At 43.6% G+C, this 24,456-nt stretch overlaps 1 protein-coding gene across 2 annotated transcripts in view; it reads right to left on the reverse strand.

Moving 5' to 3' along the window:
* Window positions 1-1,901: 1,901 nt before the first annotated feature.
* Window positions 1,902-24,456, reverse strand: part of DAPK2 (death associated protein kinase 2) — a 48,376-nt gene continuing 25,821 nt past the window's right edge. The window contains exons 4-12 of one of the 2 annotated variants that reach the window (XM_065688879.1): window positions 21,549-21,687; window positions 18,369-18,498; window positions 17,214-17,262; window positions 16,526-16,552; window positions 13,383-13,535; window positions 12,638-12,683; window positions 6,162-6,251; window positions 5,906-5,986; window positions 1,902-5,401 (exon numbers count right to left, since the gene is read on the reverse strand). In XM_065688879.1, the coding sequence (XP_065544951.1) occupies window positions 5,327-5,401; window positions 5,906-5,986; window positions 6,162-6,251; window positions 12,638-12,683; window positions 13,383-13,535; window positions 16,526-16,552; window positions 17,214-17,262; window positions 18,369-18,498; window positions 21,549-21,687 (790 nt within the window). In that variant the 3' untranslated portion in view covers window positions 1,902-5,326. Of the gene's footprint in view, window positions 5,402-5,905; window positions 5,987-6,161; window positions 6,252-9,762; window positions 11,761-12,637; window positions 12,684-13,382; window positions 13,536-16,525; window positions 16,553-17,213; window positions 17,263-18,368; window positions 18,499-21,548; window positions 21,688-24,456 lie in introns of those variants that run through there. The other variant, XM_065688877.1, reaches the window with a different exon arrangement.

Raw genomic sequence — 24,456 nt, forward strand, 5'->3', positions numbered from 1 at the left:
CCATGTTTCAAACAATAAATTTAATGAAATTCTGATTTCATACCAATACAAAGTATTTTAGGTAGAGTAGAAAGATTTAACACAGCTGAATTACTCAAAAGCTTTTTTACCAAATAACTGTTATATTAAGACAATTTACACACACTAGTACAGGATACCTCAGTAATTTCTAACAAAGTATAGTATGTAGCTCATGAGGCTCACCCTTGGGAAAGCAAGTATATTAGAACCTATTGACATGACACAATTTTTCTTGATTCTGTTGAGCAGGTACCTCCCACCCTAAAAAGGCCAGTGACTGAGCACAGTTCTAAACAAGAAAGTAAAATGTTACACCTCTGAGAGTGATGGTCACCCACTGCAGCAAGCTGCTATAAAAAGGTAATGCTCACTGACAGTCTCTCCACCTAACCCATCAAAAATAAGAGTGAACTACACCGGCAACAAGTCTGTGAGGAGCAGCCTGAGAAGACAAGTCTCTGGCACGCAGAGCTGCAGACAGAGCCCAAGGTCTGCTGGAAAACCTAATAGCCTCATGTTTCTGACACGGGGCATGCTGGGCTTAGGGCAGTCACAGGCTTCCTGTGAAAACACCACCCCCGGACCTACAACCTCCTAAGTTGTTCCTGCCCACCTTGTAACACAGCCAAAGCCCATTCCCCACCCCATCAGGGCTCCCCAAGGCTTTTCCTCACACAACCCTTCCCCTCAGCAACATCACTCACACTGATGAGAGCTGCAGATTCTCACCTGAAACCTCCATGTTCTCAGCTCATCACAAGCTCTGCCCTCAGACCAAATGTCTGCCCCCGAGCCGCAGCAGCAAACCCGGTCTCCCCAGCTGGGGTACAGCTCTGGCCATCCCCCATACGCATCCCGAGTCTCTCTGCCTCAGCTGGACGAAGCCGGCTCTAACATCACTTCATCAGGCTCTTGATGGCCCACAGCTGATGGTACCCTGCCACCCGTGCACAACAATGCCTACCACTGCTTTGAACTCCTCTCACTGAAACACACCTGCTGCAAATAACACACTGCCTGCCACTCGAGTACACGATAGTTTAACATGGAGACAGAGCAAGATTAAGTGAAAACCACAAAGAGTATCAGCCAGTTCAAGAGTCACCATATATTAAGGACAGAAGTAAAAGAAATACCCCTGGGTCCTCATCAATTCTCAACTGAACACTGTTAAATATCCACCTCCTTTTATCCTGGCACACACAGCTTCCCTTATCTACACACAAACATGGACAGGAACAATACCTCTTGTTACAGGAAAAGAAATCACCAGATGCACCATAAAGGCAACCAGACAGCAGAGGCCCGAGATTAACACCAGTAAAAGTGCACAGAAAGTCCATGGGGTCAGAAGGAGCCGTGCTTACCTCACTCCCTGAGGCGATGGGACCGCGGGGTGCAGAGCAGGGCCCTCGATCCTGAAGCAGCAGCGCGATCCATCACGGTCCAGCAGGCCCTCGCTTCGGCGTGTAGCCAGCCGCAGCCAGCCCGCTCGGGCTAAAAGGCTGGTGCTGAGCTGACGGGTCCCCTCCGGCCCCCTCACGCAGCCATTTCGCGCTGCTCTCTCCGGGCCGCCCGCCCTCCGCCCGAGCCGCAGCGGAGCGGAGCCTCCCGCCACCCGTGAGGCGGCCGGCACGCGCGCGGCACGAGGGCGGCCCCTCACGGCAGCGCCTCCATCTTCATCCTCCTCCAACGGCCGAACCCCGCGGCTGCGAGCCCGGGGCGGGCAGCGCGGCCACCCCCGCGGCACGGAGGAAGGGACGGAGGAGGGAGGCGGCTGCCGCAGCCGGTGCCGAAGCCCCGCGTCCCTGCTGCCCGCAGGCCCTGAGGGCAGCGCACGATCCGAGGGGCACCGCGCGGGAGGAAGGAAAGAGACGGACTCGTGCTCCACAAGGCTTTATTAACAAACACATCGAGCCCCGCTGCGGGCGGGGACCTGTGCTCCGCAGGGGCACCACAGGCACACGGGTTTATGAGCCCCGAACACCAGTAACAACTCTCACCGCACCGCAGTAACAACACCGGGGGGTTTTAAGCTACCACATACCTCCAGGTTCCTTGGGGCTCAAAATACACACAAGGGAGGCTTTTCAAACACACACCCCCCCGTAAATTCTGTAACATAAACTGGTTTATTGAAGCGCACTACACCTCCCCTCCCACCACCACAGTCCTTTCTACACTTCGGTTCCCCCCCTTAATAAAAGAACTTGTCAAGTGCTCCCCAAAACCCAGCAATGGTAAAGAATGAAGGTGACCCCTGTGCTGAGGTGGTGTTCCCCCAGAGCAGCAAACAGAGCTGCCCCCATTTCTGCCTCGATGGAACAGTGATAAGCACAGAAAACACCGCATTTGGAAAAACACCATGAAACCTCCTAGCAAATAACCCTGAGAGCAAGAGGTTATACACACATGCTGCCGTCTGGAACAGCCAGGGAGGAGTCTGGCTTGACACCAGCACTGCTCTTTGCAGCCTTTGTGCAATGAACATCGCATCACCTGGAGCCGTGCGGAGCTACGAGACGACCGAGTGCTGCAGAGGGAGGCCAAGCCTGCCGCTCCCCCAGGGCCGAGCCAGCGCTCGCGTCCTGAGCTGACCTGGGCAGCAAAGTAACTGAGGAGCAGACACCGTGAGCTGCCTGTGATGTCTTCGTTAAAACACCTTTTTACACATCTTTTATTAACACACGGTTAATAACTGAACTTCACCCTGCCTGCCCTGCCACTGCTTCCCATCTTCACAGAGTCATAGACTCACAGCCTGGTTTGTGTTGAAGGGACCTTAAAGCTCATCCAGTCCGAGCCCCTGCCACTGGCAGGGACCCCTTCCACTGGAGCAGCTTGCTCCAAGCCCCTGTGTCCAGCCTGGCCTTGAGCACTGCCAGGGATGGGGCAGCCACAGCTTCTCTGGGCACCCTGTGCCAGCGCTTCAGCACCCTCACAGGGAAGAGCTTCTGCCTAAGAGCTCATCTCAGTCTCCCCTCGGGCAGGTTAAAGCCATTCCCCTTGGCCTGTCCCTGCAGAAAGCCCCTCTCCAGGTTTCTTGTTGCCTCTGGATCTGCTCTAAGGTCCCCCCAGAGCCTTCTCCAGACTGAACGAGCCCAGCTCTCTCAGCCTTTGTTTTGCTCAATAGTTGCTGGGGTTTTTCTCACCTCCGTGACAGCACAATTCGGATGCAACAACAAACCAACAGCTATTTTAACCAGGGCTTACTTTTCAGGAATGTGATTTCCATACACAACCTGCAATCTCTAATCTGGAAAACGAAGGTGTTTCGAAACTCCAGGAAAATGCCACTGACTCCAAGTTTGTTTGGTTTTCCATAGCCCAGGGAGTGAACTAATGATAATGCATGAGACAGGGGAAGCAGGAAGCAAAATTTGGTAGGTAAGTTGAACAGCTTTTATCCAAATACACATTTTTAGTCTTCTACTTAGGAAAGATTCCCTCCAGACACTGAAACAATAGTTTTTCCCGTTACTGCTCCTTAATATGTACGTTACTACAGCACTTTTTGAGGATTCTGCCCCAGAAATTACACATAAAGCTCAGGAATGCACCTTCTAACTGAATGTGAAGAGAAGCCTATGCCCTGCTCCTTACCCCTTGACCAGGCAAATGTCACAGGCTATGGCAGTACAAAACATGAAATAAAAGGAAATTAAATAAATAGTATCAAAATTCAATGCCATATTTGCCAAAACATTAATTCTCCTGCTTCCACAATTCCTATAGCGACATCCTCTTTCCCTTCCTTCAACCTTCCCAGCCCAGGTTCACCTTCGCTCCCTGCCTGTCCCTCTCCTACTCATTCCTCTCCACTGCTTTTTCCCCACCATCACCTCCTTTCATTTTATTTCTTCCCTCAAATCCTACTTTCAGCCTCTCTCCTCCAATGCTTCTCGTTCATTTCCTTCCTTTCACAGAAATACTTTCTCATCAACCTCATTTTAGTCTCTGCGCAAGCAAGGATACAAAGCTACAAATAAAAGCAGTGTACTTTCATTTCTTAGAAAGAGGAAGCCAGGCAGAATTAACCTGATACTAGTTTCAAAGATCAGTTTACCCTCTAAACTTGGCCTAGAAGTGACAACCCTAAAGCCAAAAAATCCAGTTTCCTTGTCAATCTACAGCTGTTCCTAGTAGGCTTGCTTTCCGAGTTTTAATTTATTAAATGGCAAAATAAATATGAACTTCTAACAAGTAATATTTTCAATTAAAAAAAATATACCCTAGTCTATACCCATGTTTGGTACCAATTGAACAATACTGGCTTAGAAACTAATGTAGTTAAAATGATGCAACTTCCTAGCACAGAGGTGTTACATCAATATCAAAGTGCTTATTTCCCCAGTTGTGGCTACAACCCCCTGAATAACACACAGCTGTTTGCAGTTTGGGTTACATGTAAACAGCACCTATACAAATAGGGGTTAGTGAATCTCCAATTTGCCAACAATAAAATAAAATAATAACAAAGTCTAATAAGAACTATTTCTTTATATACCTTGGGTTTTTAAGTGCCCTGTTTGGTGAAGCATCCTGCCATCGTTCTGTAAAAACACTGTATTTGGGTGCATGTAAGTCACTACAAAATTTTTCCCTTTTTCATCCCAAAATTGCCCTGGCCTAGCTCAGTGCCCAGAATCAGCTGTACTCCCATTGACAATGTCAGGTTGTGCTAGTTTTCAGCCAGAGATGATGGCCAAAGTGCAGCTCTTACTGCAGTACAGAACTGTTTACTGTTAGGTTCATGAAATCAAGGTTATGATATGTAATGGCACTATGATTTTTTCTTCAGTGGCAGCAGTAACAGAGTACTGCACACAGATAATAAACCTGACAGATATCTGTCATCAAATACTTACGCTATTAACAAATGAAAACTATATTAATTTTTTTTCCTGAAGACTCAATAACAATTTCCCTGACTGAAATAATTATGCACAGTCTTTATCATTGTGCAGAATGTGAATAATTCTGCAGCTAAAGAATATCACTAGAAACCCTAAGTCCTGAGTGCAGTTGATATCCCAAGTGGATTGAAGTATCACTGAAACATTCAACATACAAAGGCACTTCAACCAGTGCTTGTGCTGCAGCATTTCCTCAGGAATCTGGATCACCAACTTTCTAAACTGCTCAGCAGGCATTTAGTAATACCATCCAGCTGTTGGTGCAGTTTGAGAAGTGAGAAGCATCATACCAAGGATTTAGACAGGAAGTCAAGGTCTACTGTCAGAGCTGCTCTTTTCAACAAGGATGGAAGTTGCCTCTGTCTCCTGCCCGTGAAACTCCCCTTCCATTATGATATGCTGTTTCTCCTCTGATGAGTGGCTTTTCTTTGAGAAAGATCCTCACTGTCACTTTCACAGTTTCTCTGAAATAGAAAGACCACAATCAGTCACATCTATGAGACACCATGCTGCTAACATGATGTTCTAACATTATTAGCTTATCATCTCTTGAGAAGAGCAGAGCTAATAGGAATTCCAGAAGGCCACATGCACTGCAGGGGTCCCCAACCCTCCACCACACTGCTGGGCATCAGAGCAGCAGTGCAGACTCTCTCCGACACTGCTCACTTCCCAGGCAGACAGCACAGTCCAACAGTATCCAAACAGAACCTGCAGCCTCCCTGCTGCTCCCCTGCAGCATAAATGTGGCTAGCACCTCAAGGGTTTATAGTTACCAGCTCTCCCTGCCCAACATTTCTGTAACACAACTTATGGCAGCATTAAAGGCACACAGTGGACACCACGGTCCCATCTGGTTTCCCCCGTAAAAACACTGCAATCCTATTGGGCTGTGCATCCATTTAAGGACAGCAAAAATCACTGCACAGCAAAACTGGTCCTTCTCCCCATTCAAGAAATGTACCTACCATACTTTCATCTTCTATTAGGACTTTTTTCACCAGCGAACGAGACAACTGGTTGCACAATGAGACAATACGGTAAGAAAGCTATGGAGAGAGGGAGGAATGAGAACCTGACCACACATATGCAGCACAGACATTCCAGAACACATTTCATTTACCTACTGTGTATTACAATTTTACATTCAAGTTTTATCTTGCCTTCTGTTCCATGAGGCTGGGGAAGCCTGACATGAGAAGGACTAAAGCATCACTGTCATACCTTCCATCTTCTTCTAGCATATTGCCTTTTGAAGTTTTCCATGTTAACAACAGACGATTGCCGAACCAAAGCCTGTCGCTTGTTCACTGGCTGGAAGATAAGAGAGCAATTTTATTGCCTGGCTCCCTCTGGGGCATGAAATACATAAGATTCTTCATGTACTCTGGAGCTGGGTGAAAGAATGCTGGCTGGAGAAGCTGCGGGTTCATATAGGTAAAAGCAGAAGAAAAATAGTTAAATCTAGTCCACCTTGTGCCTGGAGAGGACCCTTTGATCTCAAACAACATCCTAAAGCTAGTGCAGTCCATGGTCACACTTGGCTGTGTGCAAAAAATTGTGCTCAGAAGTTCCACTGCTGCCCCTTTCTAGCCATGCAACCTGGCACAAAAGGTGTACCACATGGCCTGGACTTCGTTCCAACCTACACTTGTATCTTCTGTTTCATAATGATCACATAAAAACAAACAAAAGGTCTGGGAACAGCTTTTCTAGCTGAAGGACAGAAGGAAGGACAGCCAAATGAGAGAGAGGGATGCTAGAGGATGCTAAGGCAGTGCTTCCACTTTGTAAAGTTGCTGAGGTGCCTCTTAGTTCACACCTGCACGATCTTCTCTGGATAGAGCTCATATCATCTGGCATTTATTCACCTCTCTCTCTCTGAAAGGCACTGGGAAAGCAAAGAACAGGTTTCACAGAGGCCTGACAGAAAGGAGGAGGAGAGACGCCAGCACATCAGTGGCACTGCAACACACTGCTGCTCAGGGGGTTTGTAGGGGCTTGCTAGAAATCATGACAGAATAGAAGTAAACCAGCATCACCACAGTTAGGTTCTGTGCTACTTCCTATATTTTCAGATAAAAGTTTTCAACATTTTGCCCTTTACAAGGATATTTTTAAACCAAAGATCAATGAGGGCCCTTTCCTTGCTTTCAGGATTTGGCTCTTTCAGCACATCTTTTCTGAACTGTGCTTTGACAGGTTTTCTTTTACCAGGCTGGGGTAAACATCATAGAAGGCAAGAACAAAAAAGCTGTGCTGTGCTATAAACATTTCAAAGGTACATAGGTAAGTTTGAAGCAGTCACTTCAGCTCTAAGGAACACGTGAATGTGAAATACGGAGTAACTCCAGAGGGTGCTAGCTGTACTTTACAACCCAAGTATTAACATGGTACCAGAGAGTAGCTTTTTTTCTTGTCTCTCTCAAAGCTGTGTGATGAAACCCTGTCTGCTTATCAGAAGCCCAGGTAACCTGCCACTGCAAGGAATCTGCAATTAGAGATCCCAAGCAAAATCAGAAGGTGACCCAAGAACAGCAATCCATGACCAGCTTTTGTCAACACTGGACTTGCCGGGAATCACAGGATAGTTGAGTTTGGAAGGGGCCTCTGGAGATCTTCTAGTCCAGCCCCCTTGCTCAGACAGGGTCAGCTACTGCAGCGTGCCCAGCGCCACAGCTCACTCAGGTGTTGAAGGACAGAGGCTCCATAACACCTCTAAGAACATGTTCCAGCATTTGACTGCTCCTTTAGTAACAAGTTTGTTTGCTCTTTGTAATACATAAATGTTATTTCTTCCTGCTGGTGCCCATTGCCTCTTGTTCTGTCATGGGATGCCACCGAGAAGAGCCTGGCTCTGTTTTCTTTACTCCATTCCATCACGTATTTATACAGATTGAGAAGATCTGCCCAAGCCTTCTCCTTTTGACACTGAGCAATCCCAGCTCTCTCAGTCTCTCCCCTTTGACTAACAGTCCCATCCCTTAATCATTTTCACAGCATTTCATCTAACTGACTTTAATGTTTTGCTGATATCACCGTAATGAAAAGGGAAAAAGCTGTCATTTCGTATTAGTGATGAGGATGCACACCACTGAAAAGATGTAGGCTTTGTCCTTTAACCATACCCAGAGCATGACAGCACAAGACATTGATACCCTGGCAATAAATACATGAGGAAAGAACTGCAATACCTGAGTATGGAAAAACAGACAAGAAAAAAACAAACATCAGAATTCAGGCATGCGCCTAAAATGTTCGGATGCCCACCTGGTATAACGGAACAGCTGTTCTGCAAACCCTGACACAGCCCTTCTGAAAACAGAGCACCTTTCAACTCCAAAACCACATCAAAATTTGTATAGACCAGAAAACTGTATGTGACAGATTGAGGGGAAAAAAGTTCACAACCAGATCTGGTAAAAGGCAAAAGAGAAAGGAAAGAAATCAACCCTTCAAAGACCATGGAGCTTACGGAGTGGCAACCATTCCTGCAGTTCTGAGCTGCATATGTAGGAGGTGGATAAACCAGAAATATTTATACTGAACTGGAATGCAACCAAGCCAGATACCTGCAGAAGCAAGAGCACCAAAGGAGAAGGGAAATCACAGCAGTAAGGATTTAAACATTTTTTCAGCAAAATAATTGATAATATTCATGAGACAACACATTCACTTTCCAGCATTTGTACAGACATCCCAAAAGAAATTCCAGGAGCCACGCTATCCATTATGCCTCTTTCTGATGTAGAGGTATAGACCGCTTGCGTACAACAGAACTGGGACATTCAAGCATTAAATGTAATTTCCTCATGCTGCAAATGACTATCATGGTTCAACAAAACACCGAGTAGAAATCAGTGTGAAGTGGAAAAAATGTCACTTGCTAAATGTCAGCTGTACAATCACAATGAACAATCTCTGAGTGCCCTTTCAGCAGCAAAACCATCGCTGCATCAAAAGTAGCCCACTTTACAGTGAGCTACTGCAGACTCTTAATAACAGCCTCTCAACTTCTAAGTGGCCTGCAAGCCAGTGACCCGGTTGTTTTCCCCATCATCAGAGTATCTTCTCAAAAGCAGGATGTCAGTGACCTCCTTCAGCTCACAGAGCATTAGCCTCAAGGACTGAGTCACAACAATAACCTCACCTAGACATGCTCAGGAACAGAGTGGCCTCATTTAATGTTCCTTCTCATTGTGCCAACACATTTGTGCATAAAGAATATCAAGATGAACAGAGAATATGAGATCATAGCTGAGGGAAGGCAGACTCTCTTTCCTGAGGATCTTTGCTGCAGATATGAACTCTCACTAAGTTTTAAGTTACTTTTTAAGAATTAGGACTCTCTCCCTTATAAAACGGGGATAAGGCGTCCTGTGTTCCAGTTCCCCTGCACAGTATCCCATGGGCCTTCCAGCTCAAAGGAACACTACAGTAGTGATGACTGAAGCATTCTAAAAGAATGAAAAATGGGCATACGTAAAATTCCCAGTACTATTTGTCACAGTGGAGCCCACTTCCCACCATCACCACCACCTTGCTAGGGACATCTCCTGGCTATCTGCACCACTTGGAACCTTTAGGAAGTTTTTTATCTTGTGCAAAGAAAGATGCCACAGAGAGCATACAGTTTCCATCCTCCCCCAAGTACAATGACAGGAGTTACAATACCCCTAATTGAGTAACTGTTTTCAGAACTCTGCATTTTCACCAGCCTCTGCACATCTTTATGAGGACATGGCAGTGAGTGGACCACTGTGCTCTAAACCACTTGGATGAGAGTATACTTTTATCAAAGTAATAAACATTATTCTTAATAATGTTCTGAACAACAACAGTTCCATTTAGTTTATTAGGTTCTCTAGGAAAGGAGGAATGAGGATGGGCAGTGAAAGACATTCTAATATGTATATAACGATCCACTCTAGATGGACTTGAGCAGTGATCCCTGGCTACTATCTCACCAATTCTTCTAGCTGCATAAACGTTACCTTGCAGTGAAATCGTACAGCTTAGCACAGGGGCTGGCTGTAAACTAGCCACAGAAACAAAGCAGGTAACTCTTTTCAGTACACAGAAGCTCGACATCTCTTCTTTAGTCACTAGCTACACCATCAGGGAACAAGTACATCCTGCGTAAGTGACTATTTATTGTGTCCAAAACTGAGATGGATACATCTGTGCATATGAATACAGTATAATCAAAGGACTTCTTTGAAACACAAGGCAGCAGGGCATGAGTCAAGTTTGGGACAATTTGGTTTTTTTGCTTTCTAAACCTTCAGGGAAAAAAAAAGTATCTTCAGAGCAAGAACACTGGTCTCAAATCCCACACCACAGATTACATCAGTTGTAGCTTTGTCATCACCTTTACTGTAGAAAGCAAACCAGTACTTGTGTTATCACTTATCACTCACAACTTAAGATTTGCACTGTAAAATTACACACACAGTTATTTGATCAGTTCATCACTGCTGTGTCATATGAATAGGATTTCTTTGGTACAGAACAGGAAAGTCAGCTGGATTTTAAACTAAAGGATAAATCAACAACATCTTTGATGATAAAAAGATTTCACCCTGCATAACTGGCCTAAAAAAAATCAACTTTTCTTTATCAGCAGCCATTTCACAGAGCCTTTCCACAGCACTAGCTAAATGTTCAGTTACTACACTGTTGACTCTGGTGTACGGGACAGATTTAACCTTTGCAAATATTTCTCTCATATTGTCTGTAGAACTGCCTGCAGCTCGCTTGCAGGACCATTCCTTCACACAACCAAGGAAGCTACACGAGATTTTTATCAGTTTCCAGGCATCCAGCTTCTAGTAAGTATCAACCAACCTACTCTTTATTCCAAGTTAATTACTCAGTAATCTTCAGGAATATATACTCAGTCATACATGACTAAGTATAACGCAGGCAATGCAAGAGGCTGTAGGGTTAGATGTGTCCATAACACTGTGATGATACAGTTCCCATAAATTCAGACACTGAACATAGGAAAAATACTTCAATACTACAGAACACTGCAAGCTTTTGGTCAGCATCTCGTGCAATACATGAGATTTTCTGTTTCAGATCTAGGTCATGTTTTTTGTGTAGAATCTATGCACTGAAAACTTTTTAAGCTGCTGTACTTTGAAACAGGCAGTAAACTCTGCACCTAGCCTGATCTACAGTATCACTGATGCGATGCTGCTATCTCAAGATTCAAGCCTGCAAGAAATTCCTCACAGCGAGATCTATTTAACAGCTCCATTAGAGATTCATTGATATCTTTGTTGAAAACAGAGTCGAAGTTTCCATTCACACAGGCTTCATTTTCCAGTTGAAAATTACTCATTAAATCCTGTATCCACTTGAGCTCCTCAGAAAGTTCTTGACTGAGAGATTCATATTGACTCTGCAGATCAGTGTACTTCCCTGTTATGCCTGTAAGACTAGTGCCTACAGTCTTGATATCATCTTGTAGGTGCCTTTTCAGGGATTCAATTTTCCGGTATTCATACTTCAGCTGAGACAGCTTGTGCCTCACGCTTTCATTCTCCTCTTTATACCAAGCTTCTTTCTCATTATAAATGGAAACCAGAGCATCAATGTCCTCCTGTAAGGAATCATGGGATGCAGCCAAAGCGCTGAACCCCCGTTCCGTAAGTGAAATGTCTTCTACTACCCGGGCAAACCGCTCGAAGTTGATGTAGGTGTTATTGGGAGGCATACTCGAATGGCACTTTATGGTGTACTCCCTCAGGCGTTTTGTCTTCAGCTGCGTGTTCTCAACCTTCTTGTTTTCTTGGACTTTAGTTTCTTCTTTCAGCTGGTGAGCCATCAGACAGAGGAACCAATATTACTGACCTTTTACAAGACAGTGCAGCAATTCAAAACTATACACAATGGATGCAGCCTGAGCTTCCACAAAGGTGGGAGAGCCTCTGCTCCCACAGGCTTTCCTTCATGCATTTGAGTAAAAGTAAAAACACAACCAAACAAACCAACACATAAACCCAGACCTGAATGTGACAAGCGATGTGCATTCATTCCAATGTGGTAAGTGTAAATAACAGGGCATAAATTGATTTTCATGTTGATTTTTAGCAGTTAACAGTCTCAAAGCCATCAATATTTGTAAGAGGAAGAACAATAATCCTGAAAACATTCCAGTTAATGGTCTGTGCAATGCAAAGCAAAAACTGCATTTCAAACATCCTCATCAGTCATGCTGAGATTAGCTAAATGTGTTTTCAGTAAGAGACTTCTCCACAAAAGCAAGCCATGTTTATGATGAAAAAGTACATACAGACACACAAAGGTAAGCAAACCAGCACACCTAGTATGGCAGTTAGATCTTGAGAGAAATGGTATTTTCCACATTGGATGTAGTGAAATCTCAACTCAAGAAAGCACTAAACCAAACGCATAGCATATGTCCATGCAAACTGAGAAGAATGGAAAAATGCAAACCCCAGTTTAAGGTAGGATATACCAGAATGTGCAACAAACATCAAAGTTTTGGTAAGAAGAGGTCATTTGCAGAAATCCAAGGATTCAGTGAGATCCAACCAATTTCTTCCCAGTGCATTTCTTTGAGATACACAGTATCACTATGCACCTGGAGGGCAGTTTTCCATTTAACACACCATTAAGAGTAAGAACATCACCCCTGCTTTGCTCTCAGTGTGTCTATTCAGACTTACCGTTATCCACGGATGAGACAGAGCTTCCTGAATTGTAAGCCGTTTCCTAAAAAACACCACAAACCCCCCCACAGACGTGAATGAGAAATACCTGGTACACAAGTCCACTGACTTTGTCTTGTTCATCCTACATGCTTGGAAAATAAATTATTTCTATACATCTTGAATATGACTATGTTTGAATGAAGGTATACAACATCAATTACATCAAAACTGGCCTCCAGAACACAGTATTACATCACTGAAGGAGCTGCCATTTCCAGAGAGGAACGTTTCTGAGAGCAATACTTCAAATCTGGGCAATCCTAACTTCCTTCTGCATTGTAGCAGTTTGGTGAACAGCACATTAAGAGCACTGAGAATCAAAGGTAGAAAACACAGCACTGCAAAGGGACTGCCTCTGCACATGGGACAAATCAGTATCAGGGACTTGTCCTTTCTTTAAGAGAGGTTGCTAGACCTCTGCAAACCTGTCACCAACCCCACCTACTGCGGCCCATTCTAAGGCCTGAGGATTTGCAGAAATCTTGACTAACACCTTGCCTCCTTCTCTCCAATACCATTCTTCTCCCCTAATGAAGCCATTAAAAGAAACTGCAATGGCCTAACTTCCCTTCCAGAAAAAGAGGATTATAGGGAAGGAGATGCTACTTCCCCATTCCACAGCTTTTATTAAAAGCCAGAAAAACCTATTTTTACCAAGTTTATCCTAGAGACAAATGGATCTTCCTGAATTGACACTTACCGTGTATCTTTCACCAGGAGTTTCTGAATAAAATCTTTTGCCAAGTCACTGGTGTTGCTGAAAAATTCTTCATCAAATTCATAATTCACAGCTGTGATGTTGGCAAGCGTTTCTTGCTTAGTTTCTCCAAGGAAAGGCGAAGCACCACTGAGGCTAGATAAGCCAGAAAGAAAAATCAGCTGGAAAAATAAAGAGCAGAGGTCCCCTATTGAAATTACAGTGAGTGCATAATGCAGTCTCAGGACATTTGTGAATCCTGTGCTGTAGCAGCCATGCTACATGGGAAATAACAGGCCCAGCTTTGGCTCACTACATCTACGGGTTATGAATCAGACTCACGTTGAAAGTCTCTAGTATGGCACTAATGTGTGCACACAGATAAAAATGCAGATTCTCCTCTCTCAAGAGTCTCACTGAAGTGTTTGCTAATCAAAGCAGAAGTTTCAGCAGAGGAGAGTCTCTGTTCCTATGAGCCCACAAACACTACCAGGCAGAAGCTTCCATCAGCTTCAGAGAAAGTAGTGTTTCTATACATTTTCTTTGGGTAGGAAAAGCCCTGCCCCTACTGCTTTTCTGTCTGCAAAGCTACTGACAAGTTCCCTGCACAGTGGGTTCAGCCAAGAGACGTTTCTCAGCTGGAACCAAAACACAATGTGGGATGGGCAGTCAGGTGCGTGGCCTTGCCTAGGAGCCAAGTCCGATGGACAGGTAGTGTCATGCTGCTCATTAGAAGGAAGTCACAAACAAAAGGACTTTGTCTACAATAAAGTCCAACTGCTTCTGAGCAATGCAAAGTTTCACCCTGTTGGCACTCTGCTCTAACTGCAAGGATATAATGGAGACAACATCATAATAAAAAGTTACTCAGCATCTTGTGAGAAAAAGCTTTCCTCCTGCTTTGCCCACCTCTCAACAGCAAGTGATAACCTTCAACTTTGATGCCTTTGATACCTCTGCTCCACTAAACTCAAGTGTTAGAACAGATACACTGTAGACTCTGCCTGCCCTCCCCTTCCTCCCTCCCCCAGTCCAAAGGGATGCCAACTGGCAAAAGCCTGCTTGATAGGAAATGTTATTTATACCAAGGAAATTGATCTCATCCCTTTCTGAAAATCTTCTGGGCTATTATTATGCTTATCTAATATGTCTGGCTTTGATAGCACGGTTCCAGGACGCAGCACACTCAAAATAGGGCTTCAATAAACTCCTGGGATGTAAACTGAGGCTGTGAATACTAAACCACCTGCTTACATGATCCTGCCCAACAGTCCTTTTACCTTGTTGCAATGCCACTGCCATGTTGGCTGGGAATCTGGGGATAAGCAGAAATTTAACGGGACCACCTGGGCCATTCAGCCCAGTTCCCAGCTACCGCGTGGTTTTATCCACAGAGTAAACATCTGAGCGCACAAGCTGTTTCCCCTCCCTCTATAATCATACAGCAATGCTGAAGCAGCTTATACAGCAAGGCAGCCATGGTCCTTCAGTTCTCTTTGGTGCAGTATATGTCACCCCATAAGCAACAGTCAATCTCACTTCCTAAAGGGTTTTACATTCTACCTCTTAAGCTTTTGTTCCATTTCAGTTAGCCACAAAGAAGGCTACAAGCGGGCACCTTGCTATGGACCATGGGCACTGTTCCAAAACTAAAGCTTGGAAACCTGCCCTAGAGCCTTAGTTTCTATTCCCTTTCCCCAAACTATGCAATGAAGCAGCTGTAATTCCACCCTCTGGCTCTCTGCTGAAAGCTAAAGCCAATAGCGCTCTATTCGCCTCTTTGGGACTTAGTCTTTAGGTCTGCGAAATGAGGAGATTCTCAAATCCTAGCACCTAATGCAAATGACTTGTCATATCCTGACTCAGTGCCTGTAAATATCTAACAGCAGACCTCAGTATTCAAGGCTTTACCCTTACAACCCAGGGAACCACTCCACTGGTTGCTGAATTAAGGACTTATAGCATTTTGAGCTCTGCACTTAATGATGGCATCCATTCGCTTGCTGCCATGTTTGCCAAAGTAGGGTGTATCATTAGACCCACCCCATTTACTCAGACTTCTTCAGAACAAAAGGCTTTAAATTCAACAGGCAATACTAAAGGCATACGCATTCCTAGTACTTAGCATACCATGCAAACTGACCCCTCCCATCACAAAAAGCACTGGAGTGCTCCTTCTTTAAAATGTGGCAAGTTAGTCCTCTGAACGTTATAAGGAAGAGCAGAAGCCCAGGGTAGGAATGACAGGGTGAGACATTTCCAAGCATGTAGTTTCTGCCATGCGCTGCTCCCCAGCAGCTTGATTTCAATGGAAGCAGTTAGGTCCAAGAACTGCTGATCACTTCTGTAATTCTCTTATCAAACCAGAAGAAAGAATACCTGAAGCAGCGAATGCTGTCCCTCCACTGCATGCATCCATTGTCACACAAGCACTTGCTCAAGTTGTCAAGCTCCACCTTAAAACTCTCTCGACAGCTTGTCCCCGGGATGCCCACAGAACCTCATTTCTTTGAGTCTGAGCTTGTCATAATCTCCTACTTTTATTTAGTCATCACCAGTTGGCAGACTTTTTTTCCCCTCATGCTGACTACAACAGTATTCCCAACCAGCCTTTGCTTTACTCATTTTAACAAGCCCTTTTGTCTGCTGTACAATGAATTCTCAGCTCCCACATTCAACTTCTCTGCTCCCAACCCAGCTTAAAATCACCTTTTGAACAGGGGTGACCACGCTTATGCATAGTAACCTGGACTGATTTGTCTTTACAAGCAAATGAAATCTTCCCTGTATTCACCTGAAATAACTCACCTTGTAAATGGTACTATTACACTTTCTATTCCCTCCACACACTGGTAGCTCGTGGTCATTCTGTGAGAAACCAATACACTTAAGCTTTTCCATCCTCTACCATTTGGAGCTGATGAGGTCCCATAAGAAGCAGAAATGCCCAGTGGTGCTAGAGACATTTCAGAATGCCCCTCTTCTTTTACCCTTTATTTTAAACTTGAAAAGGCTGCAGGATAACATTTGCCCATCAGACAAACCACTGCCCACCCCATTCTTAAATGCCTAAAGGGAAGAGCAGTTTCATACTAGTGCAACAGAACTCTAGGAACACTTCTACACAACAAATCCATTGTACTCACAGTATGTAGGTGATGACTCCTATGCTCCTGAAAAACAAAGGAGATTAATTGCAGGGATTCTACATGACCTGTATTCTTAATAAACACAATATGAAAAAATCAATAGTAGCTGCTATACAAGCAGCTTTAGAAAACACATCTCTTCCAAAGAATGTTGTTTCAGGGTGTTGAGCACGAATTTAACACACAACTTCCAAGTAATGTGGGTGTCTGAAGTCTTTATGTATTTCTACTCTAGCAGGTATTTACCACAGGACACACCAGAAATGCAAAGAAACAGAAACAAGGAAGTTTTATTTGGGGTGACCTCTTTTGCCTGCCTGCTCAGCAGATCAGATTAAGACGCAGGTCTCCTCTGCATGCAGGACTTATAAATAAAGCTGTCACAAGTGAGACAGGAACATGTTTTCTTTCAAGAGTCCTCCTCTGCAGTGGACAGTGGCAAAATGTTAACTCTGTAACTGCCATCAGTTAAGTGTTTTATTGTAATACTGCAGAAATTAAATGCTTATCTTTTCATTTAAGAGAATGCATACAAACGGAAAGACAGAACAAAGAGTTATTAACTGCACGTAAGAGTTTGGGGCTTTTTGTCTGGCTTTTGATTTGCTGCAGTAGAATGGATTCTGTTCAGAGCAAACTGGGAACAGACAACAGAAGAGCAAGGTGGGGGAAGTTCAAAACATACCACATATCTGCAGCCAGTCCCAGTGGCTCATAGTTCACTATTTCTGGAGCTGTAAGAAGAATTCAATTAAACATCAGCAACTGAGGTAGCAGGTTTTTGCCAGGCTGAACTGAACAGCCACTCAAAATCACCAAACTGCCAAGAGGGAAAAAGGGGGGTGGGAAAAAGAAAGGCAGCTCTAGGATGCACTGTTTAGAGTTTTACAGGCCTGACAGGAATTCAAGTTCATAGGTGTGCAAGAGATTACGTAGAGTAACTTGGAGCATTGTGCAACTCAAGTATAAGCATAAAGCAGATGTTGTATACTAATTACAGTGCTAATTAAAACAAATTATGCTTCTCAAGGATACTGTTACCCTCAAGAATCTGAGCTTTTGTCTTGTTTTTAACTGGTGCCACTAAAGCTAGTTTCTAATGGCCAGTCTGAAACAGCCCTTAGGCAAGAGACTGAAACTACATGCTAGACTACACTGCTATCTGTGCCAAAACCTATTATCATTATAAGAACCATTTCCTCGTTGAAAAACACCCACATATAAGATTGAACAAAAAAGAAAAGACCAAGGTGAGGTAATGAGATGAAAAAAGGCATCTATAACAGATGTGTCCTTGCCCTCCGCAAACCAACTCCAAAATCTCCAAGTGAAATTAGTAGAACGGAGTAGGATTAAGCTAAAATCCAAGTAAGATATATGGCAATTATGATCAATGAGTGACAAAAAAAGAATCGGGTGGCAAAATGTAAGGGGAGGTGAGAGGCTTGTACATAATAGGTACCCAGTGTGAGGCAGTTTTATCAGGAAGCAATGCTAGGGATACCCAGTCATTGTGTCCCCATGTACTGCAATGCAGAGAGCTTTAGTAAATAGGCAATAGTAAAAGAATTACAACTTTTACTGGCAGGGTTTCACAATCACAACCCTGAATTTACATCTCTATTTCTTTGGCAGCAACCTACTCTCACAGAAGTAGCACATCTGCTTTATAGAAAGCACCTTTTGCCTAGTCCAGAAAAATAAAGTAAACCTTTAGTTTTAGGCTATCTTGATAGAAATGTGATTGAAACTTCCTCTCACCCTCACTTCTTCACTTAGGAAAGAAGTCTCAGCTTCCTCATGGAACTTGCAATACATGTCAAATGAACAGGTCACTCACCCACAAATTCTGGAGTTCCAAAAATGTTTTTAAATTCAACTCCATCTTCTATTTTGTGAGCCAGGCCGAAGTCAATGAGTTTGATGTGCGGAATAGGGATATTCTTGTCCAGAAGCATAATGTTTTCAGGCTAAAAATAACCAAAGATAGAACTTTGTTATTATAATATTAATACCTTGAGAAAATAGCAGAGTTCTCAGATGCCTTTTTTTGTATGAGACTGTATAACAGGAAACACATACCTGTGCCTAAGCACTTACAATCCATTCATTTCATAAAGGGATGACAACCGAAATTGGACACAATTGAATGGAGCAGAACTACATAAAAGCAAAGCAGATCTACTAACAGCGATACCTTCATTCCTTTAATTCTGTGGTGCGCAAAATTTGCCTTTATCTTCCTGTTAGCACTCCTAAGCTTATTTTCTTAATGACGGCTATTGCCAGGATGAAAACCAGATACCCTTGTTCCCACAATGACACAGGAGTTTTTCACTCAGTTGTATGTAGTTCCCTAATCTAGTAAAATGTGCCACTAGATTATCAAACCAGCAGCACTGCTGTACAACATGAAGTGCAAGCTCACCTTACCTTGTCACTTTTTAAAACAGAAAAGCATCCCCCTGGCCTGCAGAGACGATGTCACACTCTGACCCCATGGATCTGCCCCAGTTACAACAACTAGCACACACATAACAGCAGGTAGCAGGTATCTGAAGCAGGTGGTGCAGAGCCAGAATGCCACTGCTGGAGCCCGAGGGAGAGCTGCACCGCTCAGTACTTTGACTGATGGCAATGTTACTGATTCTGCGCAGTTGTCCCTATACTGTTTTGTAACTCACTGGAAGAGGTCTGATTAAATGCTTCTGAAGGTATTCTAGTCATACCTAGACCTACTTAAGGAAAATGCTCCTCTCTACGAGATAAAATTCAAAGCTGCAAGAACAAAACCAGGAAAGATCTAGGATTTGTTATCAGAACAGTCCTGGAAATGCAAAGAGTTGGCATCAGAGGTCCTAGCTCATATATGACAGCAAACTATTAATAGAACATGTAGCATCTCTCACAACATTGAAGGGAAAAGCTGAAGCTTGAACTGTGAAATTAAAGCCAACTTTTTCAGCCACAGACTTTTACTTTCTTTACCAGATGTAATTGATATTTCATAATCTTATTTCTTCAGCTAATATCTCAGCCTTAATTATTCCCTCCATGGCCCTATTTCACAGGTTTCAGAGTAACCTACGGGCTCAGTTTGTGTCCCATGAAGAGCTTTAATGCATTCATTTATCATAACTTAACCATAAGCTCAAGAGCAACAGTGAGACAGTTCAATTCCCTGCTGGCAGCTGCCTGGCCTTTTCACAGCAGATGCTAATGTGGAAGCAGCTCCTGCAAACACACGCTCACAGTCAGAGCTGCACTGGGAAAGAGAGCAGATGAATAATTTATTGTCATAGTCACTGGACCAAGAATATTTTAGCCTCAGGCTAACAATTCTGTTTTTCTTCCATGGATCTAGGGCATATGTGTTTGCCCAGACACATGATGTAAGCTTGTTGAGAGCAGACAGAACAGACTGAAACGGCAAAAAGGCACAGTCGCTACCTCTTGGACTGTTTTATTCCTTAGGTGGTGTAAGTCACTGGAGCTCCACTGCAGTCAATGGAGCCCTGTCAAGTGACAAGAGAATTACAAATCATTCTCTATCTAATTAGATTGCTGCTTAAAAATACATGTCTGATTTAACACCAGCAAAATTCCAAACCGAGTCCTTGAAAAGCCAGAAGTTATTCTGTCATGTTCACTATCCATGCAGTGATTGCTTACTTATCCTTCCCAATTTCTGTCTTGCGTTTCTTGTTACATCTTCACCGACCACCTAACATTACTCGTATTAAATACCAAAATGAGCAACTAGAGATCAGTACAGAGAAAAAGTTGCACCTGTATTCTCACAATAATTTCACTGTAGATATTACATTGTTTTCTAATACAAAGCAAATATTTTCAGTCCTTGGCTTCTGGATTCATGTAGTAATTACAAAATCAAGTGCACACCCTTCATATGTTCACACATCTCCTATGCTTTCCACATGCACTCCATGAAGATTTGGATGGAAGTTTGCTAACCAGTTTTTAGGTTAGATGTGATATGCAATATTTGCAATGATCACATACCAGCCACTAACACTGACCCAAGACAAAGCAATTTAAGACAAAGACAGCATTAGGCACACATTTGACACAAGGAATTAGCACATATAACCTGAAAATCTGGGAGGAGTCTACCTATAGCACACACATAATTAATAATAAACTAACCTGAATTTAAAGTCAGGACAAGGAACATGTATCTCGCAGTAGAGTTCTTCCTTTTCCCTTCATTATAAAACTGTTCCCTCCTGTTTTATTCTACTTTCTCCTATGGGATAAGTGCATTTTGAATGTATGTCTGGAAGGAGCGATGTCTGAGGCAACCAGTTCTGCAGCTGTGAGCCTGCTACTGAAAAAGCATTTTATTCTAGTCTCAAGAGTTTTATTCCCAAGGACAACAGGCTCCTAGCTTCAGAGAAGCGTGTTCACCTAGGTAGGCCACAATGAAAAGCAGAAAGTCTTCTGTACTGTTTAGGCCAGTTGTACTGATATCAAAGTCAAGGATCAAAACTATAGATGACACCTGACATGGTGGAAAAAGAGCTCTGTGTGATGTGCTTTCAAGACTATGCAGCTAAGAAATCAAGAAGTCTTTCTATTAACCAGAGTGCACAGGAGAACACATACTCCTCATGTAATTCTAAACACAGTGGGGACTGGAAGCAGCAACAGTTCTTTGCAACTGGACTTGGCTCCTCTTCCTAAAAATGCATTTCTTCTGTACATCATGCTAATACTTTTATTTTTTAAACACCATGCTTTGGATGATCCCACAAATGCAAACAGTTGAAGGATGAAGACCCACAATTTCTTTTTCACAGTCAGTAAATATACAAGCCCATCCAAAAGTTACTACAGGGAGGTTATCTTCCTTGGAGCACTCAGCTGTGCAGTGTATTTACAATGATCTTACCTATTATTTTAGGTATGGCATCAAATACAGGTATCCAAAACATTAGAAAAGGTACAGTTCACCATTAAAAAACATCAACAATTAAAAAATCTAAATCAGCATCTTTACCTTTAAATCAAAGTGAGCAATCTTCTTAGAGTGAAGGTAATTCACACCATCTAAAATCTGTTTGATGAATCTCGTTGCTTCCTCTTCACTCAAAGATTCCTTCTGTGCCAGGAAGTCAAAAAGTTCTCCTCCAGAAACCCTGCAAAACACACCAGAAAACATCCTGTTATCTACTGCACTGTAAGACATAAAGTAAATGTCAGCACAGAAAACTGAAGTAGCAAAAAAGCTCCACAGAGTTAGAAAAAGGCCACTCTGGCAGGCAGCCTGGAGTTTTGTGTTCTGGTCCCAGGTGTGCCAAAGCTTCTTTTAGGCTTCAGCTCTCTCCCCTGTGAATTAAGGACTGGCTTTCCCCAAGGCATTAATGCTCCAAGGTTTGATTCATTAAGGATTGTAAAGGACCCAAAGAGGAACATTTTTTTATTGCTGAATCCACAGACGTGCGTATCTCAATAGACATTGTGTTACCTGCCTCAACTGCTATTTTGCAAAGTTTTCTTTTGGGCAAGACAGAAGAAATAGAACAAGTTGTAATAGTCAAGAACTGTTAGAGTTACTTCGCTTATGGGCTGCCATCAGAAACATGAGGCAGTAAGATCTGCCAGTAAGGTCTCTTTTCCTTCCAGAACAGCCATTGTACTGTCCTAAATACAGATCCTCACCTGACAGAACTGCCAGGAAAGCATTTATTTTGTGCTGAATTTTTAAGAATTAAGCGGGTTAGAAGGTACCTGAAGTACTTTTTCCAAAGCAAGGAAGTGCTATTAGTAACTGTCCTGGGTTCAGCAGTAGCAGTCATTTTTTCTCCTTCTTAGTAGCTGGTGCAGTGCTGTGGTTTTGACTTTCAGCATGGGAACAGCGCTGATAACACCGATGTTTTTAGTTACTGTTCAACTGTTTAGTCTGACCAAGGACTTTCTGTGTCTCATGCTCTGCCAGGGAGGAGGGGAAGCTGGGAGGAAGCAGAGACAGGACACCTGACCCAAACTAGCCAAAGAGGTATTCCGTACCACAGCACATCATACCTGGGATGTAACTGAGAGTTACTTGGAAGGGCTGGTTCACTGCTCGGTCGGGCTGGGTATCAATGGGTGGTACTGTATTCTCTTCCCTTGTTATTTCCCTTATCATTATTATTATTGTTGGCAGCAGTAGTGGTTTGTGTTATACCTTAGTTACTGGACTGCTCTTATCTCAACCCATGGGAGTTACATTCTTTCAATTCTTCTCCCCGTCCCTCCAAGAACAGGGCGGGGAAAAATGGGGGGAGTGAGCGAGAGGGCTGCGTGGCTGACTTACGGCCTGGGCTTAAACCACGACAGTAACTGAGAGGTTTTGCATCTAACTTGAAATGCATTCCATGCAAATTTAATACATAAGATTTCTGTTTTCACTTTTGTGCTTTGTAATGAGAGGTCCAAGGCTATTTTTCTGTATAGTATGAAACAAGATGATCTAAATATTGAATGGGGCATTGTTTGCGGTTGTTATTCATAATTATGTTTACGTTTATTGTTTCCAGTTTACACTATCATTGGCATTACTGATCTATTCTCATTCAGATTTACTCTTAGGGGCACCCACAAAGTGGTTGCTGCTGAGTTCAGGTGTACCACCACACCATTGCTCGGGATCCAGAGTGCAAGCACAAGGCCCCAGAAACCCCACAGTCATTTGGAAAACAAGCTTCTGGCCCTGTTTGATGAAATGGCTGCATGAGAACTGGCAGGTTCAAATGCTTTGACTTAACTAAGTGCTGTGACTCACAGACAAGTTAGACAACACTGCAACACAGAGGGCTTTGCAATGATTACTCTGATCCCAGGCTCCTACACACCACTGGTGGTGACAAGATGGTGATTACTCTGCTTCTTTCAGAGCAAACTCTCATGAACAGCTATAAAAACTGCGAGAAGTCACCTGCAAACAAGAACAATGTGTCAAAAGCCACAAAGCCATCTGGCTTATTTGTTAGCTTCTGCTGTTGCTGTGACAGCATACCTTGCTGTTTCAAAGTCAGAGACTTACACAGAGCCCACTGACTTGGGCGTTGATTAGTGGGTATTTTGTTTTGCAGCTTCCACATATTCAGAAACTTTCTCAGCAAGAGGAAGCAGGACACTTCACCTGGGCAGAAGTCACTTGATCCTTTAATTGTTACAACTGTATGTCTGGCAAACAAAAACAAGCTTATATGACACAGAAATATGTCGCAACTGCTGCCTCTGGCTGCTGCCTTCTCCCTCCTTACTCAGCCTGTGAGACTCTCCTTTAGTCTCAGGTTTTCTTTTCAGGTAATGCAAACCAAGGGTCTCAGCACTACCATCAGCCTTGCTGGACAGGTTGTGTTTTACCCTGTGCGTTTCAGGAGCCAGGGAACACTGCCTCCTTTCCACATCGTAAAAGGCTTAGGGGCCTTGGTTCATTAGTTTACAAACTATTACAGCTGTAACAAGCCAGTAAAGAAATCTTCAAGTTAAGTGCTTGATGGCATCTGTGTACAGAGAGCAGGCAAGTACCATTTCCTTAATGACTTGTACTCAAACTTCACTTAAGCACTCACCTCTGGCAGGCACTAGGGCCCTCTCACCAGAAAGCCAGCTGCACTAGGCCACTTCCTTGTACTTTTCTGGAATTCAACCATGTAAGCACGTAACTCTTTCTTCAGGACTAAGACTAAAACAGCTCTCTTTCGACCAAACCAACAGCCCATATAGCCCAGCCTCCAGCTCCCCAGAACCTCAGCAACATCCTGGGCAACTAGCTATGCCACTGAAGACACTGTGCAGCCTGTAAGAAGGATCACAGGAGATTCACTTGCTAGCTCCTGGCTGTACTTTCCCTCTTCTCTCCAGTTTACACTAACCCTGAATCAGGCTAGACGGAGAAATTTCCAAGGTATAGAACA

The sequence above is a fragment of the Lathamus discolor genome, chromosome 8, assembly GCF_037157495.1.
Source record: "Lathamus discolor isolate bLatDis1 chromosome 8, bLatDis1.hap1, whole genome shotgun sequence".
In the NCBI taxonomy this organism is placed as follows: domain Eukaryota; kingdom Metazoa; phylum Chordata; class Aves; order Psittaciformes; family Psittacidae; genus Lathamus; species Lathamus discolor.